The 24,095-nt window shown below is 36.6% G+C and overlaps 2 protein-coding genes across 2 annotated transcripts in view; both read right to left on the bottom strand.

Annotated features, from left to right (window-relative positions):
• Nucleotides 1-24,095, bottom strand: part of LOC148679789 (uncharacterized) — a 415,121-nt gene that overhangs the window by 6,628 nt on the left and 384,398 nt on the right. The gene's annotated exons all lie outside the window — the stretch shown is intronic.
• The window catches only part of cpne4b (copine IVb), a 130,786-nt gene continuing 116,822 nt past the window's right edge, over nucleotides 10,132-24,095 (bottom strand). Inside the window, exons 16-17 of the mRNA XM_087295616.2 lie at nucleotides 14,359-18,195; nucleotides 10,132-13,364 (exon numbers count right to left, since the gene is read on the bottom strand). Of these exons, the coding sequence (XP_087151742.1) occupies nucleotides 18,064-18,195 (132 nt within the window). The 3' untranslated portion in view covers nucleotides 10,132-13,364; nucleotides 14,359-18,063. The remainder of the gene's footprint in view (nucleotides 13,365-14,358; nucleotides 18,196-24,095) is intronic.

The raw sequence follows: 24,095 nt of genomic DNA, 5'->3' as shown, positions 1-24,095 counted from the left end.
CCCCATGTGAATACCTTGTTAAAACAACAAAGGAAAATATTCAGGTGCCAAAACACACATCTGTACAAATAAAATGCAGGGTACAATCTCGTCGACAAAAAAAAGACACATTGCTTCTCTTTGAGCCTGATGTTAACCCACAATGGACAGAGGGGTTGGAGTTCTGTGAAACAGTAGTGACCCTACAGAAGCACATGTCCCCACACATTATCATCAGTGTACAAAACCCCACAGATCACGACTTAATGCTAATGGGCAAGACGGTTATAGGAACAGTACAGCCAGTACAGTCTGTTTATCCAACAGCTGCATTTGACAATAATGACTTACCATCTCTGAGAATAAATGAAATAAAAATTGAAGCTGGCCACACCCCTGACAACACATGGGTTCCACCTGTAAACTTAAGTCATCTTAATGAATCTGAAAAACGAATTGTTCAACAAATGTTAAAAGAGGAAGCGGCATCATTTTCCAAATCCGAAACTGACATAGGCTGCATTGAAAAGCTGCAACTGTCCATCTCTTTGAAAGACACTACTCCAGTAGCACGTACTTACCAGTCAGTGCCTAAACCGCTCTACCAGGAAATGAAAGACTACCTGCATGATCTCATTGCACAAAAATGGATACAGAAATCAAATTCATCATATGCCTCACCTGTAGTGTGTGTCAGGAAAAAGGATGGCACCTTACGCTTGTGTATTGATTATAGAGAGTTGAACAGAAAAACACATCCTGATAGGCAGCCCATTCCCCGGGTACAAGATATAATGGACAGTCTGGGAGGGAACTCCTGGTTTTCACTCCTTGACCAAGGAAAAGCATACCATCAGGGCTTCATGGCCAAGGAAAGCAGACCACTAACTGCCTTTGTTACACCATGGGGTTTATATGAGTGGATTCGGGTACCTTTCGGCCTGATGAATGCTCCTTCAGTGTTCCAACGCTGCATGGAGGAATGCCTGGAAGAGCTGAGAGACAATATCTGTGTTCCTTATCTGGATGATACCTTGGTTTTTAGCAAAACCTTTGAAAGTCATGTAGAGGATGTGAGAAAGGTCTTGCAAAGATTAAGACAGTATGGGATAAAGTTAAAACCTATCAAATGTGAGTTGTTTAAGCGTGAAGTGCGGTACCTCGGGAGAATTGTGTCTGAGGAAGGAAGTAAAATGGATCCGGCTGACACAGCTGCCGTGGAAAGCCTGAAAGAGAAAAGACCTACCACAGTTGGACAACTGAGATCTGTCATGGGCCTGCTCAGTTACTATAGGCAATATATAAAGAACTTTTCAAAGATTGCAGGACCTTTGTACGACCTACTGAAACAAACAGAAACTAACAGAGAGGATTACAAAGAGAAAAGTCATCAAAAGTGGAAAGAAAAGAGTAGGGGATTGTCCTCCAAAACACAAATTATATGGACAGACAAACACCAAGAGATACTAGAGAGACTGATTGACTGTCTGGTTGAGCCACCTGTCCTTGCATTTCCTGATTTCTCACAGCCATTCATACTCCACACTGATGCATCAAATCAGGGACTTGGGGCTGTTTTGTATCAAAAACAAAATGGAAAATTAAGAGTCATCGCTTATGGGTCTCGAACTTTGACAGCCGCAGAAAAGAAGTACCACCTCCACTCAGGCAAGCTGGAGTTTCTGGCCCTAAAGTGGGCTGTCAGCGAAAAGTTTAAGGATTATTTGTACTATGCGCCCACATTTACAGTGTACAGTGACAACAATCCTCTCACTTATGTCTTGACCAGTGCAAAGTTAAATGCAACAGGATGCAGATGGGTTGCAGAGCTCGCAGACTTCCATTTCACAATAAAATACCGTCCTGGAAAAGAAAACATAGATGCAGACAGTTTATCCCGTATGCCACTAGACATTGAAACTATAATGGAGCAGTGTACAGAGGAACTTACATCTGATTGTGTTGAAGCAACTGTGCAGGCAATAGAAATGCAGGATTGTACAACTTCATGGACAGCCATGACCTCTCTTAAAAACCCAGCAGAATCTGTGGAGTCAAGCGAAAGATATTCAACTGATGAAATACGACAAGCACAAAGGGAAGATGCCCATATTGGGCCAGTGTTACAATGCAAGTTGATTGGCGAAAAACCTTCTAGACACCAACTGAAAACATTTAGTATACAAAGTAAAAGTTTGTTACGCCAATGGGACAAACTTACTTATGGAGAGGATGAAATCCTTCGCAGAAAGACAGCTACCCGAACTCAGCTTGTGTTGCCAGAAAAATACAAATATTGTGTCTTGCAAGAGTTGCATAGTAAAATGGGTCATCAGGGAGTGGAAAGGACCATGTCCCTCATTACTGACAGGTTCTTCTGGCCAAAAATGCAGAGCGAGATTGAACATTTTGTGACCAAGTGTTGTAATTGTTTGAAACAGAAAAAGCCAAGTAAAGAAACAAGAGCACCACTCACGAATATTGTCACCACTCACCCATTTGAACTCGTTTCCATAGACTTTTTGCACCTTGACAAAAGCAAAGGAGGGTATGAATATGTCTTGGTTATAATGGATCACTTCACAAGGTTTGCTCAAGCTTACGCCACTACATCGAAATCTGCAAAAACTGTTGCTGAAAGGATTTTCAATGATTACGCACTGAAATTCGGATTCCCTGAAAGGATTCATCATGACCAGGGAGCTGAGTTTGAAAACCAGTTACTTTCTCAATTAAAGAAAAATTGTGGAATTGCAGGATCACGAACAACACCATACCACCCACAAGGAAATGGGCAGGTGGAACGTTTCAATCGGACATTGCTCCAGATGTTAAAGACTTTAACAGAAACACAAAAGTCCAACTGGAAGGAATCGTTAAACAAACTTACTTTTGCCTACAACAGTACACGATGTGAGGTAACTGGATTTTCACCATTTTATCTTCTGTTTGGGCGTTCGCCAAGATTACCTGTAGACTTGCTTTTTGGATTAATGCCAGAGGGAGGGACTGAGGACCACAAGGAATATGTAACAAAATGGAGTCAAAGAATGCAGGAAGCATATGAGATTGCAAAAGAGAACAGCAAAAAGGTTTCAGAGAGAAACAAAAAGAACTATGATGGAAAGGTCAGGAGCTCAGTATTGCACCCAGGAGATCGTGTGTTGGTGAGAAATCTTACACCTCGGGGAGGCACAGGGAAATTACGAAGCCACTGGGAGGATATGATACACACAGTTGTTCGACGATTAGGGGAAGAATGCCCAATTTATGAAGTGAGACCTGAGCAGGGTAAAGGAAGATCACGTGTTCTTCACAGAAACTTATTATTGCCCTGTGATTGTTTACCACTGGAGATTGAACCTGGAAAGAAAGCAAAATCAAAAGGACCATCAAAAAATCTAAAACCAGTCAAAAGGAATGAACCTGAGCCAGAAGAGGATGAGGATGAAGATTGTCCTTATTACTATTACTTACCTGAAATCCAGCCTCAGAGCCTTGGGCAAGAGATTGTTGAACTCAGAGAGCAGAATGTATCTGAAGCTCAGTCTGGATTACCTAAAGGGGCAAACAGAAAGTTAGTAAATGAAAACTTACCTTGTGACTTGTCTGGTGAACCTGAAAAAGAAAAAGAGCAAATCAGTGAACGGACAGAACAGGATCAGATAACAAATGTTTCAATGGACCTTGAGGATATGTCTCAACAAGAAGTTGATGTGTTAGAGGAGGAACAACCTGAAGAGGCACCAGAGAACATGCAAGAAGAATATACTACTTTGAGTGAAAGTAGCACAGAGGCAGAACAAGAAACCAGGTGGCCTCAAAGGGAAAGGAGACAACCAAGAACATTTACCTATGACTATTTGGGCACTCCAGCCTGTTATAATGTTGGACATACTAACACCACAGCGTTTCATCCCATGCCATATAAAATGCAGAATGTAACTCCGTGGACTTACCTTGTGCAGCAATATGAGCCAGTATATTCATACATATATTGAAAGATAGAGTTTGTGGAGGAAAAGTGGGATTAGAAGAAGAAACAGACTAGGTAGTCTCAACTCGTACCCCTATTCATAATATGCAGAGCACACAAGTAATGAGACATACAACCACTAGACATTAATATCACATGATGACAAGAAATTATTCCGTTTTCGTGGGAGATAAACAGGAAAGTAATGTCGGGACGACATTTATTTTGATGGGGAGAGTGAAGTGGTTACGAATTATTAGAAATTAAAAATCAAAGTTAATTTGTCTTTCTAGTCTGTACACTTTCATTTTATTAAGTAGAGAATAGAAAATAAATATTTTAAATTAATGTAATGTGATGCTATGATTTACATGTTTCCGATTGGCTACTTCTACTTCATACTTAATGAGGGGGAGGGGCTTGCTGCTCAAACAATACACAGACTCTGACGTGAAGCAGCAGCAGCTCCGTGTTTTCCTGTGTTTTTATTAACATTATTGTCCCTCATCAGGCGGTGAGGGCGCTACACTTGCTGATCCATGTATGAGGATAGCCTGACGGAGAACATTTAAGCTGCGCTCCTCACCTGAGCATGTACAGAGCAGAGCTTCATTTTACACTACCACATTGAGGTAAAGTTGGTTTTATATTCATACATTCATTTAGTAACAACTTGTGACTCGCTCCATAAATTGTTTACCATGGTTCTTTGTCTATTCGTTCTGAAATCACATGCAAGTATGACATGAAAACAACATTACACTAAATGCACTATTTTTTTTTGACTGAACAATGTTGTACTTTGAAAGTCATTGGCTGCTAATATGATTTCACCATTAAGAATATGCAAAAATTACCTTTCTGAAATTATATTATTAAGGAGAAAGTCTGAATGTGTAAATATAAAACTAACTTTACCTCAATCACCAGCACTGATCAACACTTAATATTTCCTCGCGCTTAAGACGACATCTCTGCATATCAATGATTACCTGATTAATGCGATCAGTTAAATGAGTTTAAATGTCATTTAGGTCAAATGTATTTTAAAGGTATGATAAAAGTTTTTTTTTTTTTTCAATCTATTTTTTAAAATGTCTACTCTGGAGAGAATATAAACAGCCTAAAAACAAAGTATGCATATCTATAACACATTAATACAAAATTATGTTATTAAATAAAATAATAACAAAACAAAATATTCAAGACATGGTAAAGAAGACAGTTTTCTGATGTGCAAATTTTGTAGCTTAAAATATATTTATATCTTAAAAATATAAATATTTTAGTCTATATATTTTTACATCATTAGACAATAAGGTAAGTTTTGTTATTTCTAGCTTTTAAAATCAGGCCTTAAATTTCTTTGTCGTCCTATTCAGTTTTAGAAATTTCAATACTGTTTAAATTAAATCTGTGTTCATCGAATTAAAGCAACTAACATGATAATCAGCTCTATTGCTAACCGTTTTGGAGGTTAACGTTAGACATCATGCAATTGTACTACTTCCACTCTCAGCTAAATGACACTGTGACTTTGTGTACATACAGAATTGAAGGTCGGGTGTTGCTGACTACAGATAGGTTCTTAAATGGAGGCATGTGAAAGGTGGGTAAAATATTTATTTTGAACTACTATGCCTGGCATATCCAGATAAAATAAATATTACAGTGTATTTATCAATGATACTTTTGCAGCAAGGAAAGTGAAACTTCAGCTAGACCTTGAGTTCAGTTTACAACATGAAGATCCTGCTTTCAACATCTGATCAACACCTGATTTTCATCTGAGGTAAAAAATAGACAAGTAAATGAAACATAATAATAATATTAATACATTTTTTCTAGAATTGTATATTTTGTGGTGTGGGTTTGTTTAATGAAATTCTCTCTTGTTTCTTTTTGCTGTTTGCAGAGTACCAACATGTTACAAATGAGAGTTTTCCCCACAAATTCTTTGCAAAACTGGACCACCACCTATTTCATTTGATGACAATTTTAAGGCAAACAGCATCCAAAACTGGCAAGACAGCAGATACCCTGGCTAATCTTTTAAAGGTTTATGATGAGCAGGTATGTTTGGGGTCACGTGTTAAAGTATACATTAAAATATAATTTGAATTATTATTATTTTTTTTATTTTTAAAAAATTGATTCTTGATTTCCAGGAACTGCATGATGTCAGTTCATGACGGACTACTGTTATCAGAGGTCTTTTGGTCTTGCTGCGTGAGCGTGACTTAAGATTCTTAAGAAACACCATGGTAAGACTTCATTCATTCTTTTCACAATTAGGCATGTTTAATGAAAAGATGAAAGTTTTGAAAACTTTTACTTAATAAAATAATATAATTTGTAATCAAGAATAGTTGATGAATCATATAATATTGGCTCAGTCATTTTGATACTGTCCTTACATTAATATCCTTGAATTATGTTTTTAGATTGATAATCCTGCTGACTGAAGATGCTTTATTGGCCCTGCATTCACTGAGGGTCTCTGTTGTCCTGAAGAATGAATTGGACACCACCCACAGCACACTTCCAGACCTTTCTTGTCTTGTATGGATTAATGTATGCTCTTCACATATATATAGTATATGTAGTAAAGGACTTTGAACTTGTGCAAAAAGTTTTGCTTGGCATGGATGATGGAAAATAAAAAGTCTCGTAGCATGGAAACCTTAAAGAATGAGTTGATGTAGAGCTTTTTTTTTTTTTTTTTTTTTTAACTTAATAAAGACTGTCTCTGGGGTAGTAACTTCAAAACATTTATTTACCTTTAATTGGTAAGTATGCATTTTATTATATATAGGGATAGTTTGTCCAAATGTAAAATTCTGTCATTTACTAGCTCTTCACTTGTCCCAAACCTGCTTGAATTTCTTGCTTCTGTTGAAGACAAAAGTTAAGTAAAGCTGACAACCTGTAACCACTGACTTTCTAATAGGAAAACAAATACTGTGGAAATCGGTGGTTACAGGTCTCAGCTTTTTTTTTTTTTTTTCAACAGAAGAAAGAAACTCAAACAGGTTTGGAATAAGTAAATGACAGAATCATAGTTCAACCAAGACTGAATATATATATATATATATATATATATATATATATATATATATATATATATATATATATATATATTGTAACGAGCGCACACATGCCACGTTGCCCTGGTCGCTAATTCAACCCAGCTGGACCATCATCAACACAGGATCATTCACAGCTGGACGTCATCAAGTGGAGAGGCATATAAACCAAGCCCACGCAAGGGGAAGATGAGCTTCATTCACCCAATGACTCCATGCGCTAACGCTTGTCTCTCTGTCTCTCCACAGCAGACTCCAGCTCGTGACGATCCCACATCCGACTACTCACTGTCCTTCACTTACTTCCCAGAGCACCTCACCTTGAAGAAGAGCACCGTTTACACCCCATTCACGTTGTAAATAAAGCACCCTCCGGGGACTTGTCTGTAAACTTATCCAACTGTGTCGCTGTTTTCCCTCTGCCTCGCTACTATATATATATATATATATATATATATATATATATATATATATATATATATATAATCTGCTCTCCGTTAAACAGAAATTGGGGGGAAAATAAATGGGGGCGAATAATTCTGACTTCAACTATATATATATATATATATATATATATATATATATATATATACAGTTTCTGTGTAGTTTACACTAAACGAGTCACTTCACAGAATGTGCACTTATTATTTTTTTTAACGAATGCCTTAAGAGTAAGTTTTACACTTATTAATGTATTATTACATTTTATCAAACTTATAGTTGTTTTTTCTTGAGGCTCTTATGTCTGATATCATATTTACATTGTGGGTAATTTTTATTAATTTCAGAATAGTGTTCATTTTCAATCTCTTTATGTCTAATAGTTTTTATCGTTTTAAGACATTTGTAATTGCATAGGAGACAAATTTGAAAGTACTGTTGGACATTTTTTCTTTAACAATAAATGTCTAAAATGGTATTGTCTGTGTGTTTTAAATTACAGATTTATTTTGACAGATTTATGGGGTTTAAAGATTAAAATAATGGCTAATTTTATTTGTGAAACTGACGATGGAGAAGTTAATTTTAAAAAATGCTATCAAAATGTATGAGCTGGGTGACTAAGTATGTAAAGGTGAGATAAATAATTAAAAATAAGTTAATTGCTATTAAAATGTATGAGCTGGGTGATTTAAGTATTTAAAGTTGAAAGAAATTAAAGCAATTAAGTTAATTGGTATTAAAATGTATGAGCTGGGTGACTAAGTATTTAAAGTTTGGAAAAATTAAAACAATTAAGTTAATTGCAATTAAAACGTATAAGCTGAGTAACTTGGGTATTTTAAGTTAGGTGAAGTGTCTTGCATGAGTACAACAAACTCAAAACTTAATGTTTCTGTTTACTTAAAATAGATAATTTCATAACTTAAAAAATTTGACGTAACTGATTACCTCAAATTTTTTGAGTTTTGTCAACTTATTCGGGATTACAGTGTAGCAACAACCCATGAAAGCATCTGCAAAAATAATTAATAAAACACTCAGCTGAATCATGGACCTATTGGGTACGATAATAGATAGGATTTTTTTTCGATATTCACTTTTCCTGGTGATCAGTGTTTAATTAAACACGATGGAGCTAATTTAACGGCTGTATGCGTGTGTGATGAGGAGTGTGTGCATGTTTGTGATTTTAGACTTCAATGATTCCTTACTCATAAAGAGATTATGATCCCTCCAGGACTTGTTCTCGTTATTTTTCAAGGTCTTTCTGATGCCTGATAAACAGCTTACATTTTCAAGAATAAATTTAGCATTTAGTAAATTAGAGGGGTTTAAATTAGGAAATTAGTGGGGGGAAAAAATCTTTATCAATAGTAGATGGTGTGAAAGACCTGTGTTTGTCTGTAATGTGACACTAGACTAGATTAGACTCTGGGCCCTATTTAACGATCTATATGCAAAGTCTGAAGGCAGGGCGCAAAAGCATTAAGGGTGTGTCCGAATACACTTTTGCTATTTTAAGTAGGAAAATATGCCTTGCGCCGGAGGGCATGGTCTTAAATGGTTGAGCTTATTCTCTTAATTCTTAGTTCTGGGTGTGTTTTGTGAATAAACCAATTAGAGTCTCCTCTCTCATTCCCTTTAAGAGTCAGATTGCCATGGAGGATTTGTTATTTACATGGCAAACTTTGTAAGCGTAAAGACTGAAAGCTTCACTAGGGAGAAAACAGAGTTTTCAGTTGAGTTAAACTGAGCATTGCCAGCACCAGGATAGAACCAGCCTCCTCCATTTGGCCTTTACTTTTACTTTCTCTCTTTCGTGGATAAGGAAACGTGTCTGATGCACTCAATGAAGAAATTCCTTACCATTCAAAATTAATTTTGTTTCTTAAGCACAAAGATTTGTTTTAAAACTAGAAAAATTAAAAAAAAAAAAAGTTTTAATTCCCAGCAAACGAATAAATAAACAATAATAACGAAGTTTGGTCAAAAATATATATCCAAAGACACGTCCTATGCTCCATATGGTCCAAAACCTGACAGGTGGGAAAATCTAAGCTTTTTTTTTTTTTTTAAATAAAACTAATATAAATATGCACATAATAAATAATAATAATAGTAACATTGTACAAAAGCTAGTTGTTGCGAATAAACTGAAAAAAGCCCCCTGAAATGAAGAAGGCATGGAGGTAGTGTTTTTTATATTTATGTAGAAAATAATCATTTTTGGAATATTTTATTCCTTTAATTCTTTTTCATTTGTAAAGATATTTGCGTATTGCTATACATCCTGCGTGTTTTAAGCAATGTTTAAGTGAGGCACACAACTGACGTGCTCTGCGCTGGACTTTAAACCTGCTCTCAGCTGGTATATTGAGCAGTCTATTTTAGTTCCTCAAAAAAGCAACGTGCCAACAATGCGCCTTAACACACATCTTTTCTAGACCAAAACACCCATGAGTCCACAAAATGGTGAAAATGGATTTGCTTTTTAAACAACATGGGAAAGATGGGAAAATTAATGTTGCGTTGGTCTGAAAATAGCAACAGGTAGTGGAAACAGCCTTACTGTAGCGGGTGTATAAAAGGGCCCTCTAAGTGAACACAGGAATTACCACACAAACAAAAAACTGAACACACAAAACGTGGGAAAAACATTTTTTATTGGCAACATGCAAAATACAGTCCTGGTTTCTGTAGTAAGCAAGCATACGTACATACGCTCTGAATAGTATGAAGAAAAAATAGAAAAAGAAGAGAAATGTGTCTAATGCAATACCATAAACACACAACTAGTATTTTCAAACATCTCAAAAGTCTTTATGTTAATTATGTTAGGAAATTCAACAAAACACAAGTCTAGAAACCTGTAGAAAAGAACAAAATGTAATGGCTAAATACTGTAAGTATACTTTATTGACAGAATTAAGTCCATTCCACATGCTTTCAAATAAATATGAATTTGTTAATAGAGTTATATACAGTTAACATTTAATTGTATGTAATATTTTTAAATAGTCAAGGCCTCACATTTGTAAATAAAGAGAATACCATTTAAAAGTTTAAGGTCAGTAAGATTTTTGTAAAGTATTTTCTGAAGGGCCGTAGATGAGGTTGGGGTGATGTTTAGTTCAACAAACTCATTGGAGATTATGTGACACTCAAGACAAGCTGAAAATTCAACTTTCTCATCAAAGAAATGAAATATTTAAATACATTCAAATTGAAAATGATTACATTTTGTTATCAAAGTTCTTTTAAATTGTAATTCTGTTAGACAATATTGCATTTCTCCCTATAATTTTAATTACAATAATGCAGGGACTTATCTTGCAGACCCAAAACTTTTTGCTGGTGAATTAAATCAATAAAATTGTTGCACTTTGGATTATAGAGGACTAACAGTGTTTACTAACTGAGCATTGGTCATGCACTGGCCAATAACTGATAATCACTTGTCTCCTAAACGATTACATATTGGAATAGTATGCTATATTGGACCTTTTATAGCCCTTATATAGCAGGTCCATCAAAAATAATTAATAATAGAAAAAAACAGCACTACAAAGTGAAATGTTGTAATCGAATCTAATCTGAATCTAATGGAAGATTGTTTACAGCTCCATATTTCAGTGATCAGCTTTCATTTAATTTACACAGCATATGGCAGGGGATGGCAGATTAAAAGGTGTGAAAAAATGGATGTATCAATTGTCATGTTAAAGTAATTTACTCATGCTGAGATCACAATACCAGTAACTCCCCTAAATCAAACCCTTTTTTATGTTACAAATGATCTTGGCTGATTGCAAATACTGTACATAATTCCTACATCAACCTAAGCAACAGTCAGTCACTATAAAAGCCTTTTCACACCAAAATTGGTGTTTATCCTCCAGAGTGAGAGTGTTGAAGGCTTAAAGTGTGCATGGGGCCAAGATAAACTGACTTAACCATTCACATAAAATCATGGGAGCAGAAACCCAGCAAACATTTTTGTATTTAAAAGATGTCTAATAGATGTCTAATAGACGTCTAAACATAGTCATATTTGCTAAAACAAGGCTAAAATTGGGCTGTAAGTGAAAATCTAATATACGTCTAAGAATAGGCCAAAACTAGACAAGTCATCAAATAAACAGAAAAGAATCACTACACATTTAAAGTCTGTCTAATCTGTCTATTTGACCACTAATCTAGTTTGAGGCTATTCTTAGATGTCTATTAGATTTTTTCGGACACCCCAAGTTTAGCCTTGTTTTAATCAAGCTCTCTATGTTTAGATGTATTTTTGTATTTAATAGATGTCTAATAGACGTTTAAACATAGTCTTCTTTGCTAAAACAAGGCTAAATTTGGGTTGTCAGTGAAAATCGAATAGATGTCTAATAGGCCAAAACTACTAGTCATCAAATAAACAGAAATGAATCATTACACATATAAAGTATGTCTTATCTGTCTATCTGACCACTAGTCTTGAGCTATTCTTAGATGTCTATTAAATTTTCACTTACAGCCCAAGTTTATCCTTGTTTCAGCCAAGCTGTCTGCATTTAGATGTCTTTTTGTATTTAAACGATGTCTAATAGACGTCTATTCAGTCATTTTTCCTAAAACAAGGCAAAATTTGGGTTGTCAGTAAAAATCGAATAGACGTCAAAGAAGAGGCCAAAACTAGACTTGTCATCAAATAAACAGAAATGAATCACTACACATTTAAAGTATGTCTAATTGGTCTATTTGTCGACTAGTCAAGTTTTGGACTATTTTTAGATGTTTATTGGATTTTCGCTGACAGCCCAAGTTTAGCCTTGTTTTAGCCAAGATGTCAACATTTAGATGTCTTTTAGACGTCTATTAAACACAAGATTGTTTGCTGGGAAGTGTCCATCACTTATATCCTTCGGAAAATTCCCAAAAGTCCTTTTATATTGCCAACTCTGTGTATGCATTGTTCTCACTCCAAAGTGTCCTTTGGAGTCGCATTCACCCTGTACGAAATGCAGTCTTGGTTTTCTATGTTGGTCTGAAATTAATTGCACATGAAAATCCAAACAAATGTGTGATGGTGTGAACAGGCATTAAAGTCAGCGTGAAATTAAAGTTGCGGTAGCCATTTCCAAAGGTGGCTTATTATTTGGAGACAACAGGGTCTGCAGCTGTGTCACTGGAGAAAGCGTAACGGCCAACTTGGATCACTTGTGCCTTGAATAACAATTGCATTATGGCCTTGATGTCATTAAAATTGGGTTTAATTGCTGTTTTACTGAGCAACAGAAAAGAATGGAAAGCACTGAAAAAGTCATCTTATCTATTGCAAAATTGTTAGAAAGAAATATTTAATAGTAAACCTTAAAAATGATCAGTTCAATGGCTGTTCAATGGAAAAATGGCAGGCTGTTTTCCCACAAAAGTAGTTTGCTCAGCATACTGAAGCCTCTGCTGCGTTGACATCAGTAAGGAAAAACAGCCTTTGGTCTTCCCTGTGGTTCACACCATTATGCTGTTTTTGCAAAAAAGAATGCATTAAAACTGCTTCGACATTTACTCTTATGGCGTATTCAGCTAAATGACTGAATAAATTTTATACATGCACACACTCACAAACAAGAGCATCCATGTTAACTTCTATATTATGAAGATTAACGTGAAAAGTGCACACTATAAACACTCTTGCTTATACACTACCTAACTATATTCATGATTATTTCAAATTGTATTTGTACAAAATGGGGTATAATATACAGTATGCACAGCTAGTGTTTTTCAGCCAATGACAAACTTTTAGTGAAAGCTTAATGTAACTATTTTCAATTGCATAAGGTTCCTTTTAGATCATCGATGTTGTAACGTAATTACAGTACATTCATTTAAATAGACTAAAGCAGGGGTCTCAAACTCAATTTACCTGGGGGCCGCAGGAGGCAAAGTCTGGGTGAGGCTGGGCCGCATAAGGGATTTCACAAAAAAAAAGTCCTCAAATGTCATTATTAACAGTTTTAATTATTTCTTCTGAACATGAAGTGTCCTGAACATTAATCGAACATTGAGTGAAGATTATGAACAGTTCTTCTGAACATGGCATCTTTTGCCTACTCCTTGCTGCCAGAGACTTGACAGCGCTTCTTCTCCCAAATCTGAACCACACTTGGCTTTAGAGCGGCCTCACCCACTGCAGAGTGGATGCGCGCGTACTGAAGAGCGGTGTTATCGCGTGCGTACTGATCAGCTGTGTTGTCGCGCGCGTACTCAAGAGCTGTGTTGTCGCGCGCCTACTGAAGGGCGGGACCGACGGTGTGCCGCGTCGCGGGGGCACTTTTGATCATTTTGAAAGGGCACTTTCTATCCAAGACTAAAAAGGGCATGTGCACTGCACAGGTTGAGCCCTATGTGTGCACATGCCTGCCGTCACCTAAAAAAAAGGCGTATATATATGTATAAATAAAACACCCCCACCCCACTCCAGTCACATCAGTCTGTACCAGTCTGTATCTACCTATAATATATATAAGATGCAGGCTGTAGCTAGGTAGGTGGCAGGCTGCAGATAGGTAGCTAAGTGGCAGGCAGGGGCGGGAACAGCTTACCTTGGTTCTGGCCGGCGCGAGTTCCCTCCTAACACTTCCCGCCCGTCACAGCGTCTAACAAAGGGGCGGGGTGCGTGGTGACGTCACCGGCATCCCCGCCCCTTTGTTTACACGGCAGGCGGGGAATGCCAGTGACTGCTGTGTACGGATAGAATCAGCGGAGTGGTGAGCGCTCTCTCTCCCCGCTCCGCTGATTCTGTCAGTGTACAGTGGTTGGCGCGGGCCACAAAATATTGCACTGAGGGCCGCAAATGGCCCGCGGGCCGCGAGTTTGAGACCCCTGGACTAAAGCATTCATTCAGTTGTTCAAGCGTAAAACGAGATATAAGAGCACTAGCGACGTCACGATCAGCGTTGAAAATACTGGGGTAAAATAAACTGCCATATCTTAAAGACATGGCAGAGGGGACATTGTCCGGTCTGAGACCCACTTTATATCATATATCCATCGGGCAATAAAGATCACTGATTTTAAAGAAATAAGACTTTGGCAGAATAGAACGTGGCAATTTTATAATGGAAAGACTGACTGGCTGAAATTGAAAGCCTGTGTGCATATAGGCTATTAGATGCAAGCATGGCGGCACGGCTGCTAAGTGAATAGCACTTGTCGACTGAAAGCAATAAGGTTGCTTGTTTAAGACCAGGAAGCTTTCTCTGTAGAGTTTGCATGTTCTCTTAGTGTTAATGTGGGTTTCCTCTGCATGCTCCAGTCTCCTCTATACAGTCCAAAGACATACACTGTAGTAGATGAACTGGACAAAGTAAACTGGCCATGTGTGAATAAGTGTTTCCCAACACTAAGGGTTGTAAACAATTGCTAGTTCATTCCGCTGTGGCGGCCTCTGCTACAGCAGGGAATAAGCCAAAGGAATACAAGCAGAGTATGGCTGTTTGTAAAGCATACAGTGTCATCTGCTGTTAAACGCTATGCTCAGAATCAATTGAAGAGAGAATATTGATGCATTTTGAAAATCTTCATCATCACCATTAGGTTTCTTTGTTTCACAGTAGATTAGTCGGTGTACTGTTCTAGTAACTGAATAACTCAGTATATTGGTTTATTTCGAGTCAGAAGGGGTATCCGGTATGTTAGTACATACATACTGAAGACAAACTGTCTCATAACAACGCTGTTCAATTTAGTGAACTGGTTTGACCGGTTCACTAAGATGTGGTTAAAACAAAGGATTCATTCGCAAATCGCCCATCATCACTACAGACAATCAGAAACATAAACAACGGCAGGTCGGAGACTTACATTTTTGCGATGGTTTCCTGTCATTTTTTCGACTCATCAGAGAAAAGAAGTGGACTGTTACTAAGTGTAGATTATGTGTAAGTAAAACTCTTGACAACTGCAAGAAACATAACATCAAAATTGATGCAAAGCACTACACCTGTACCCCGTTTCCAGCTAAACAACAAATGATTGACACCAGTTCCTCCAGGTAAAACAATTAATTTGACTATACCAAATAAAATTGTTATTGTTTTTATTGTTGAGGAGATGCAGTCACTGTCTAATGTTACTGTCGAAGCGGCTACATTTTGTAATGTAGTAGAAAAATATCTTTTGGGAAATGATTTACACATTTGTTAAAGCCACGTGAAGCAATTTTATCAATGTATAAAGCTCAAAGATTTATTTTAATTTGGGGATGTGTTTATCATCTTACTGTTCATTTTGTTATTAAACATTTTAAATGTTTAAAATCTGTTTTTGCCTTAATATAAATTATTTTATGTTAGCACTCTTATTTACACATACACTCTTATTTAGCACACTTTTATTGCAATCTTTATCTCAATGGACAGTGAATTTACTTAACTAATAGCACAAAAAGTACAAAAGTAGCAAACACTACTTTACATGCTTTCATTAATCTGTATATCGTTCCCAAAAAATATTTTTTCCCTACATTTTAAGAAAAATGAAGGTGTGGGTTATAAAAGTGTCTGTTAAATGCAGAGCTTTACTATAAAAAAAAGGTGAAACAACACCTGCATGTTCTGAAAGAGAGAGATCAGTAACTCAAAAAAGTAACTCAAAAGTAATATAACGCATCGCATTCCATAGAAAGTGACTAAGTAACGCAATTATTTACCTTTTTGGGGAGTAACCGAATATTATAACCCAGATAGCATATATATGTGGGACACCTTAGACAGTTATGCGGCACTGGTGGTCTTCCTCTGGCTTGGACAAAATGAATGTTAGCCTAAAGTGGCCAACCTGTACAATGGCAAAAGGGGGCCAAAGATTCCAATTTGATAAATGGGCCATTTAAGCAAAGATTTGGCACTTATGGCAAAAGTAATCGTAATGTGAGCCTAATGTGGCCCATGTAGGAAATGGTAAATTTGGCCCAAACGATGGAGGACAACTGTGTGGGCCACAGTTGGCAAAAATGTGGCATAGTCATTTAAGAGTAATCTGGGTCTAAACCCAAAGTGTCTCACATGTGTAGGTGCAAATGTGACCCAGTTATTTTGGGACATATGTGGGCCACTTTTGGCAATTATTCGGTACAGTAAACTCTGGCTAATGCGGCTGTGAGCCCAAAGTGGCCCAGATACAATATGGCAAACGTGGCCCTGTTTTTTTAGAACATATGTGGGCCAATTTTGGCAAATATTCAGCAGAGTAAACTCTGGCTAATACAGCTGTTAGTCTATTGTGGCCCAGAGAAGATTTGGAAAATGTGGCCCAGTTATCTTAAAACAAATATGGTCCACTTTTGGCAAATATTTGGCATAGTAAGCTGTGGCTAATGTGGCTGTGAGCCTATAGTAGCCCAGATGAGATTTGGTAAATATGGGCAAGTATCTCTGGCTAAAGATGGTGTGAGCTCAAAGTAGCTGAGGTAAGATGTGGCAAATATGGTACTGTTATCCTAAAACATTTGATAGGTCACTTTTGGTAAAGATAAAGTACAGTGATCATTTGATAATTATAGGGGTCAAACCAAACAAGCTCTTTGAAATGACAAATATGATAAGCGGTGTAATAGCTACTTTGTAGCCCAGATCTGACAAACAGGTGCGGACCGGATGTAAGTGTCTGGTGTGAGCCACATCTGTGCCTAAAAAAGCAAACTGTGGCCCAGAATAGGGTCAGTTCTGGTTCATTTGGTTGAATTCTGGCTGATCAGTGGTATGGCTATGACTTAATTGTGGCCCAGATCTGGCAAACAGGACTGCCAATCTGCCATCGTTTCATGTGGCATGTGGGCTGGATGTAAGAGTCTGGTGTGGGCCGTAGTTGAATCACATGAATTTTGCTAGCTGGGAATGCACTACTTTCAATGGAACTTTTACCCAACACTGATCATGACCTTCCCTTCGTCCTCGAAATACCCTTTCTTCACTTCTGGTCACATGCAATGTCTTTAAGGCAAGGCTATCAGTGCATGTCCTGCTTTTGTCCATTTGTCTTCCTTTATTCTGTTAGCAATGTTTACTCCTGCACTAGTATAAACATTCGCATGTCAAATCAAATCAATAAAAGTTATTTGATTTGATTTGACATGCGGATGGTGAATTCAGACAGTATGGTGAAAAGGGGTAGGATAAAATAATAATACAGTGTGACACTGCAAAAAACAAGCGATTCCTACATGTTTTAAATTTTTTACCGAGAGGTCATAATTTGACCTCATATTGATCTCATAAATTCACATGATGAGAAGTCACAGGTCAGAGTTCAATAAACAAGCTTTGCAATTAAGCAAAATATGTAATGTATTTAAACGGATTTGCGTCTTTCTCCCATATAAATGTGAAGTCGGTGGGATGAAAAGTCTAGTGGGACCCCAGTTTAACAGCTGTGTAAGAAGAAACATGCCAATGCTACTGAAAAACCAAACACTAGTGGAACTGCTGGATGGACCTGCTTGTTAATACCTATACTGATGCAGCAAGCTCTGAAATAATCAATGAAGATATCTTGAAGCTGAGACACGGAGGTTGCTATATGGCTTTGCGTAGCTCAGGGACTAAAAGCCCTGGAAGACTCATAGTCTGACAGGCCTTTGGGCTTGATGCCTTTTCCATTGTAGTAATCCACCACTTGATTGGGAACTTCAGCCAGCACACTTTTAGCCAGCGCTGCAGGAGAGGCCTGTGTGGAAGAAAAGACAGAGGGAAGGATGAGAGAGAAAAAGGAATATAGATGAAATCTCACACTCTCTTTTGCTTGAGTAGGTGATACAAGAGAGGTGTCACTCCTTTTTCTCTCTGTCCGCAAAACAAGTGGAGACAGACTGGAGAAAACACAGTAGGACAGAGCTAAAAATAAACACGTGCGCACACACAAACACACGCTCTGTTTCTCGCCGAAGCATTTGTATCGGACAGCCAACTTCACACTTCCAGAGCTGCGCTATATTTATGAATTGTGTGATATTGCAGAAGTTGACCTGAGGTAGCAAGTTTCCTTACAGTCGGCTTCTTAACTGTGAAGGAAAAAGCCAAACAAAACCCTTCTCTGGAGTTTATTGGCCATGAAGCCCTGTACAAAAGGTTCAATATGGCACATAAAAGAAAACACAAAGCACAAATACACCTCCAGTCACATAACAACTGGAAAACACATAATGGTGCAAGAATATGAACAAATGAACACATTATTTGTCAACAAATTGCCTTTGGGAAATTTTTAAGACCTAAATATGAGAGCGTAGATAAACAGTTGAGGTGGAAAGTCAGTAATGAACACACTTGACTTTTTTCCCATAGATTATTAGGAGTGGTCAAGTTAACAAGTTATTATCAAACTAAGCCATTAATTTATTAACACAGCACAGTTTTCAAAATTATTATTATTATTATTTTTAAAAATCCCTTGCTCTCCCTGTATTTGCGTGGGATTTCTCCGGGTGCTTCGGTTTCCCTCACAAGTGCAAAAACATGTGATATAGGTGAATTGGGTTACCTAATTGTCCATAGTGTATGTGTGTGAATGATTGTGTATGTATGTTTCCCAGTGATGGGTTGCAGCTGGAAGAGCATCCGCTGTGTAAAACATATGCTGGATAAGTTGGTGGTTCATTTTGACGTAGCGAACCTTGATTAATAAAGGGACTAAGCTAAAAAGAAAATGAATAAATGAATAAAAATTCCTTGCTCGTTGACTCTGAATACACACAAAGACAAACAATGGGGGGTGGGGTGTTGAACACTGGATGTCATCATGCATCTCAACCATTCCTTCATTCATTTTTCTTCAGCTTAGTCCCTTTATTCATCAGGAATCACCACAGCGGAATGAACCGCTAACTTACCCAGCATATGTTTTACACAGCAGATGTCCTTCCAGCTGCAACCCAGAACTGGGAAACATTCATACACACTCATTCACACACATATACTACGGCCAACTTACTCATGCCTTTCGACTGTGGAGGAAACCGGAGCATGCAAACACCACACAGAAACGCCAACTGACCCAGCTAGGACTCGAACCAGCAACCTTCTAAATGTGAGGCAAAAGTGCTAACTACTGAGCCACCATGTTGCTGCATCTCAACCAATGAAAACATTTGTAATGGGCTTAATGCTGGGTTCATATTAAGAGCGGAGCACCATGTCACTTGCTCTAATTTACATGCTGGATATTTTTCACTTTAAGCAAAGTTAAATGCGACTGAGGTGGCATATTGAGGCCTATATTCAAGCAATTGCATTGTCTTTGTATGCAATTACTCACACGAATACTTAATTTTGCTTTTGGTGTGAATCAAGCATATTATAAAACATATGCTGCAGGCAATGACATTTTGAATAAATGTAAATGTGAACGTTTTGAAGTGAAGGTTCCCATGCTTGGTAGTAGAGACTAGAGAGTATTTTGATGGATTTACATTTAAAACTAAAGCTTTTGCCACAACCACTGTCATGCATAAAGCTTTCCTCTATTGGACTGGATATGTGAGAACAGTGTGGTGCAAGAGCAGAAACTGAGAACCACTGATGTAATGGCCATTTCATTTTAAATGAGGTTTCATTTGAATTGGATTACATTAAGTTATGATTTACAAGACATTAAAAATCTTTATAAGTACAGAGAATAATGCTGTCACGCCAGTTATAAAAAGTGTTATTGTAGTTTTTTATATACCAGAACTTCTAAAATAAAAGTGTGCAATGCACTACTTTGAATTAATTGATGAATTTTGTGTATAAAAATTTAATTAATCGCAATAAAAAGCATAATCATTGTCCAGCAGTTCAAAGGCTAGTAGAACAGTGTTTTACAAAATAATAAAGACAATAAAAACAAAACAACAAAAAAAATGTTATTTTGTGGAAAAATGTACAGGAAGTGAACAGGCATTTTTGGCCAAAAGAAAACGCTAGTCACTCAAACTGCTCAGTTGTGATCTTGCTTTACTCTTCTTGTTTTTTCGATAGTTTGCTGACTGCAATGGGTTTCTTTGTAATAACCTTAATTTTATCACCCAGAATATTCTGGCAAGCAATCCCAGCTTCACTGTTAAACCGATTAACTATTGCGATCCTCTGCACTATGCTGTCCTCTTGTGTATTTGTCTTTCAGCCTTTTGCAAAACTTGGGACAGTTGTAGCATTGTAGATATATGATATTCTAAAAATCACAGATTTGGAACAGCCTTCTCTTGCTATGGCTGAAAATGTCATCCTTTTAGGCATTATCTGAACAACCTGTGGTTGGAAGGTTTCTTAGTCTGTCACAACTGAAGTCAGTGACAACTGAAAAATTAGGCTGCCACAGTGACAATCATATCCGAAACTGAACAGACCACTGCTGCAAGAGTGAGCACGACCATGTACAAGTGCCATCTCTAGTGCCGTCTATTATAGTTTATTTCATGTTAAAAGGATCAACTGCGATATCAATCCATTTTTCATACATGCATTAACATATAATTTTTCACCCTTAAACAATTTAAACATTTCACCTTTGAAAATATCCATACTATTCCTTTTTCAATAATTTTCACAGTGTCTGAAATGCTCATCTGACATGCATGCTGGCTTTTAGTGCTGAGTCCTGACTCATTTTGGTCAAACGACCTTAGGAGCAAGGATGGGTCAGTTTAGCAACAAATGCATAAGAAAATTATTGAAATGTTAAAAAAAATATTTCTCAGAGAAAGATTAGAAGACATTTGGATATTTCACCTTTAACAGAGCATAACATAATTAAAATATTCAAGGAATCTGAAGGAATTTCAGAGCATAAAGGACAAGGGTGCACGCCTAAGCTAAACTACCATGATCTACAATCCCTCAGACGGCACTGCATCAAGAATTCTCATTCATCTGTTCGTGTTATAACTACATGGGCACAGGACTACTTTGAGAAACCTTTGTTAAGTACCACAATACTTAGTTATATCCACACATGGCAGTGAAAACTGTACTGTGCCGAAAGGAAGCTCTATGTTAACCATGTCCAGAAGCGCTGTCAACTTCTCTGGGCTCGGAGGCATCTGGGATGGACCATCACACAGTGAAAACGTGTAATGTGGTCAGATTAATCAGTATTTCAGGATTGTTCTGGGAGAAATGGACACCGGACTAAAAAAAGAGAAAAATCATACAAACTGTTACCAGCAATAAGTCCGAAAGCCAGAGTCTCTCATGGTATGGAGTTGTGTCAGTGCCCTTGGCAAAGGTAACTTGGACTTCTGTCTTTAAGTATTATAAAAAGGACTGGCAACATTACAAAGTGGTAAATGCTTTACTGTTCCAACTTTTTTGAAATACAAGAATAATAATGAGGAACACATTAAATAAAATTTGTTGTATTGTCTGCAATAAAATAAAAGTCAAATTATTTATCAAAAGTAAATTTAGAAATCACCACTTTTTTTCATTTGCGTTTTTTTTATACTGTCCCAACTTTTTCTAAATTAGGGTTGTATAAAGTGAAATATATTTCATGTATGATATTACTGGATAATAGCTTTCATTGGTCATTACAGTTTTTTACAATGGCTATGACACTTTTTTCAATACATTTAACAAGTTTCCTAAACTCTTAACACAGTTAGCACAACATCCGTCTTCGTTGGCTATACAGTTAACACATTTCTTGTTGCTTTGACACAAAATGCATCCAGTTAACACCATTTTAAAATGCTTGAACTTCTTTTACACACAAATTCAACTAAAACCAAAACAATGTAATTTTACAATTCAATTTACCAATGCTTTCACACAGTATGTCAAAACAGATAACATCATGTTCTAAACAGAACCTATATAGGCTAAAGCCAAAGTGAAACATATTCCCTGTGTATATATATATATATATATATATATATATATATATATATATATATATATATATATATATATATACGTATGTATGTACACACAAAGTTCTGTAATGTGCTCACTGTTCTTTTCAAAAACCTCATGAGTCCTCTTTTTGAACATACAGTATGATCATTTCATTTGAAAAACCACAACACATGAGTGTGCTTTCTAGATGGGAATCAGCTGTCATATATATATATATATATATATATATATATATATATATATATATATATATATATATATATATATATATATATATATATATATATATATATATATATATATATATATATATATATATATATATGTGTGTGTATATACACACAGGCACACACACATACATACATACATACATACATACATATATATATGCTCCCATCTCTCATATCTCCCAGCTCCCATATGAACATATGAACATGATTCCCATCTAGAAAGCACACTCATGTGTTGTGGTTTTTCAAATCACATGATCGTACTGTATGATCATACTGTATGTTCTAAAAAACGACTCATGAGGTATTTGAAAAGAACAGTGAGCACATTACAGAACTCTGTCACCAATACGTCCAGGTAAGGCTATGCAATACAGTGATTACTTTACTATGCACAGTGTGTTTTGCAGGAAACGACTCTATAAACCTGCCGTTCATTAGTACATACATTAGTTATAGTACGATGAACCATTTACACTGTGTCTAATTACTTTTAGAGAGTCATGAAATTGGAGGTCAATCAAGTCCCACATGAAATTATCTATGTTGACGAGGCTGGCTTCAACTTGGCGAAAAGGCGTCGCCGTAGGAGAAACATAATAGGCCAAAGGGCCATCGTTACCATGCCGGGCCAGAGAAGAAGTCGGGCAAATGCAGAAGACCAGGCAGAATAGAAAATTACTTTGTTTTTTAGTTAAAATTACAGTGCTTTTTCTGTTTGTATATATTGCAGTGATGTCCTTTTGCAAATAAAGTCTGTACTGCAGCAATTCTGTGTCTGTATTTTTTTTACATAAACTGTAAATTTTATAAAGCAATTTATTTCTTTATTTTTGTATTGAATTTTTGCAGTAAAAGAAAGAAAAAGCCTGCATTTACTAAACCCAACAAAATGAAAATGTAGAGAGTCTTAAAATATAAGGGCAGAGCTGACACATAAACTAATGCAGTTTCTGCAATTTTAACTGATGATAGTATTTTTATTGTCAGTGTTTTCTGATTGACTAAATGTTTCTGTTGAAAGAGAACATGTGTTAGTGTTTTGAACAATAATGTCATTTTGGAACATGTTTGCAGTGTTTTGTTAGACATAGTGTAGTGTGTTAGTTTATTATTGTATTTTGAAAAGAAGTTTAGAGGTTTAGTTTACAATGTGTGATTTTGAGCATAAAATTAACTGTTTTGCCAATTGTGTGTTTTAGGTGTGTTGCTGCGTTAAGAGTTTAGCAAACTTGTTAAATGTATTGAAAAAACTATCATAGCTATTGTAAAAAACTGTAAATCAAACTGAACAATCAATTAATGCAGTTGATCAGTTAAGAAAATTATTGAAATGAACAGTTACATCTTTCTGGGGGTCCTATGTGTGCCTTGCAGGTCTGCTTAAGCACTGGGCTGCCAGTAGAATGGGCTTTTTCAGATGATAAAGGTTTTTTTTTTTTTTTTTTTTTTTTTTTACAAATAAACATTTTGTATTAGTTTTAATTGCTGTGGCTTCTAA

The sequence above is a fragment of the Danio rerio genome, chromosome 19, assembly GCF_052040795.2.
Source record: "Danio rerio strain M-AB ecotype USA chromosome 19, GRCz13ab, whole genome shotgun sequence".
Taxonomy (NCBI): domain Eukaryota; kingdom Metazoa; phylum Chordata; class Actinopteri; order Cypriniformes; family Danionidae; genus Danio; species Danio rerio.
The sequence above is the reverse complement of the archived record's forward strand: the minus strand, read 5'-3'. Positions and strand labels throughout refer to the sequence as shown.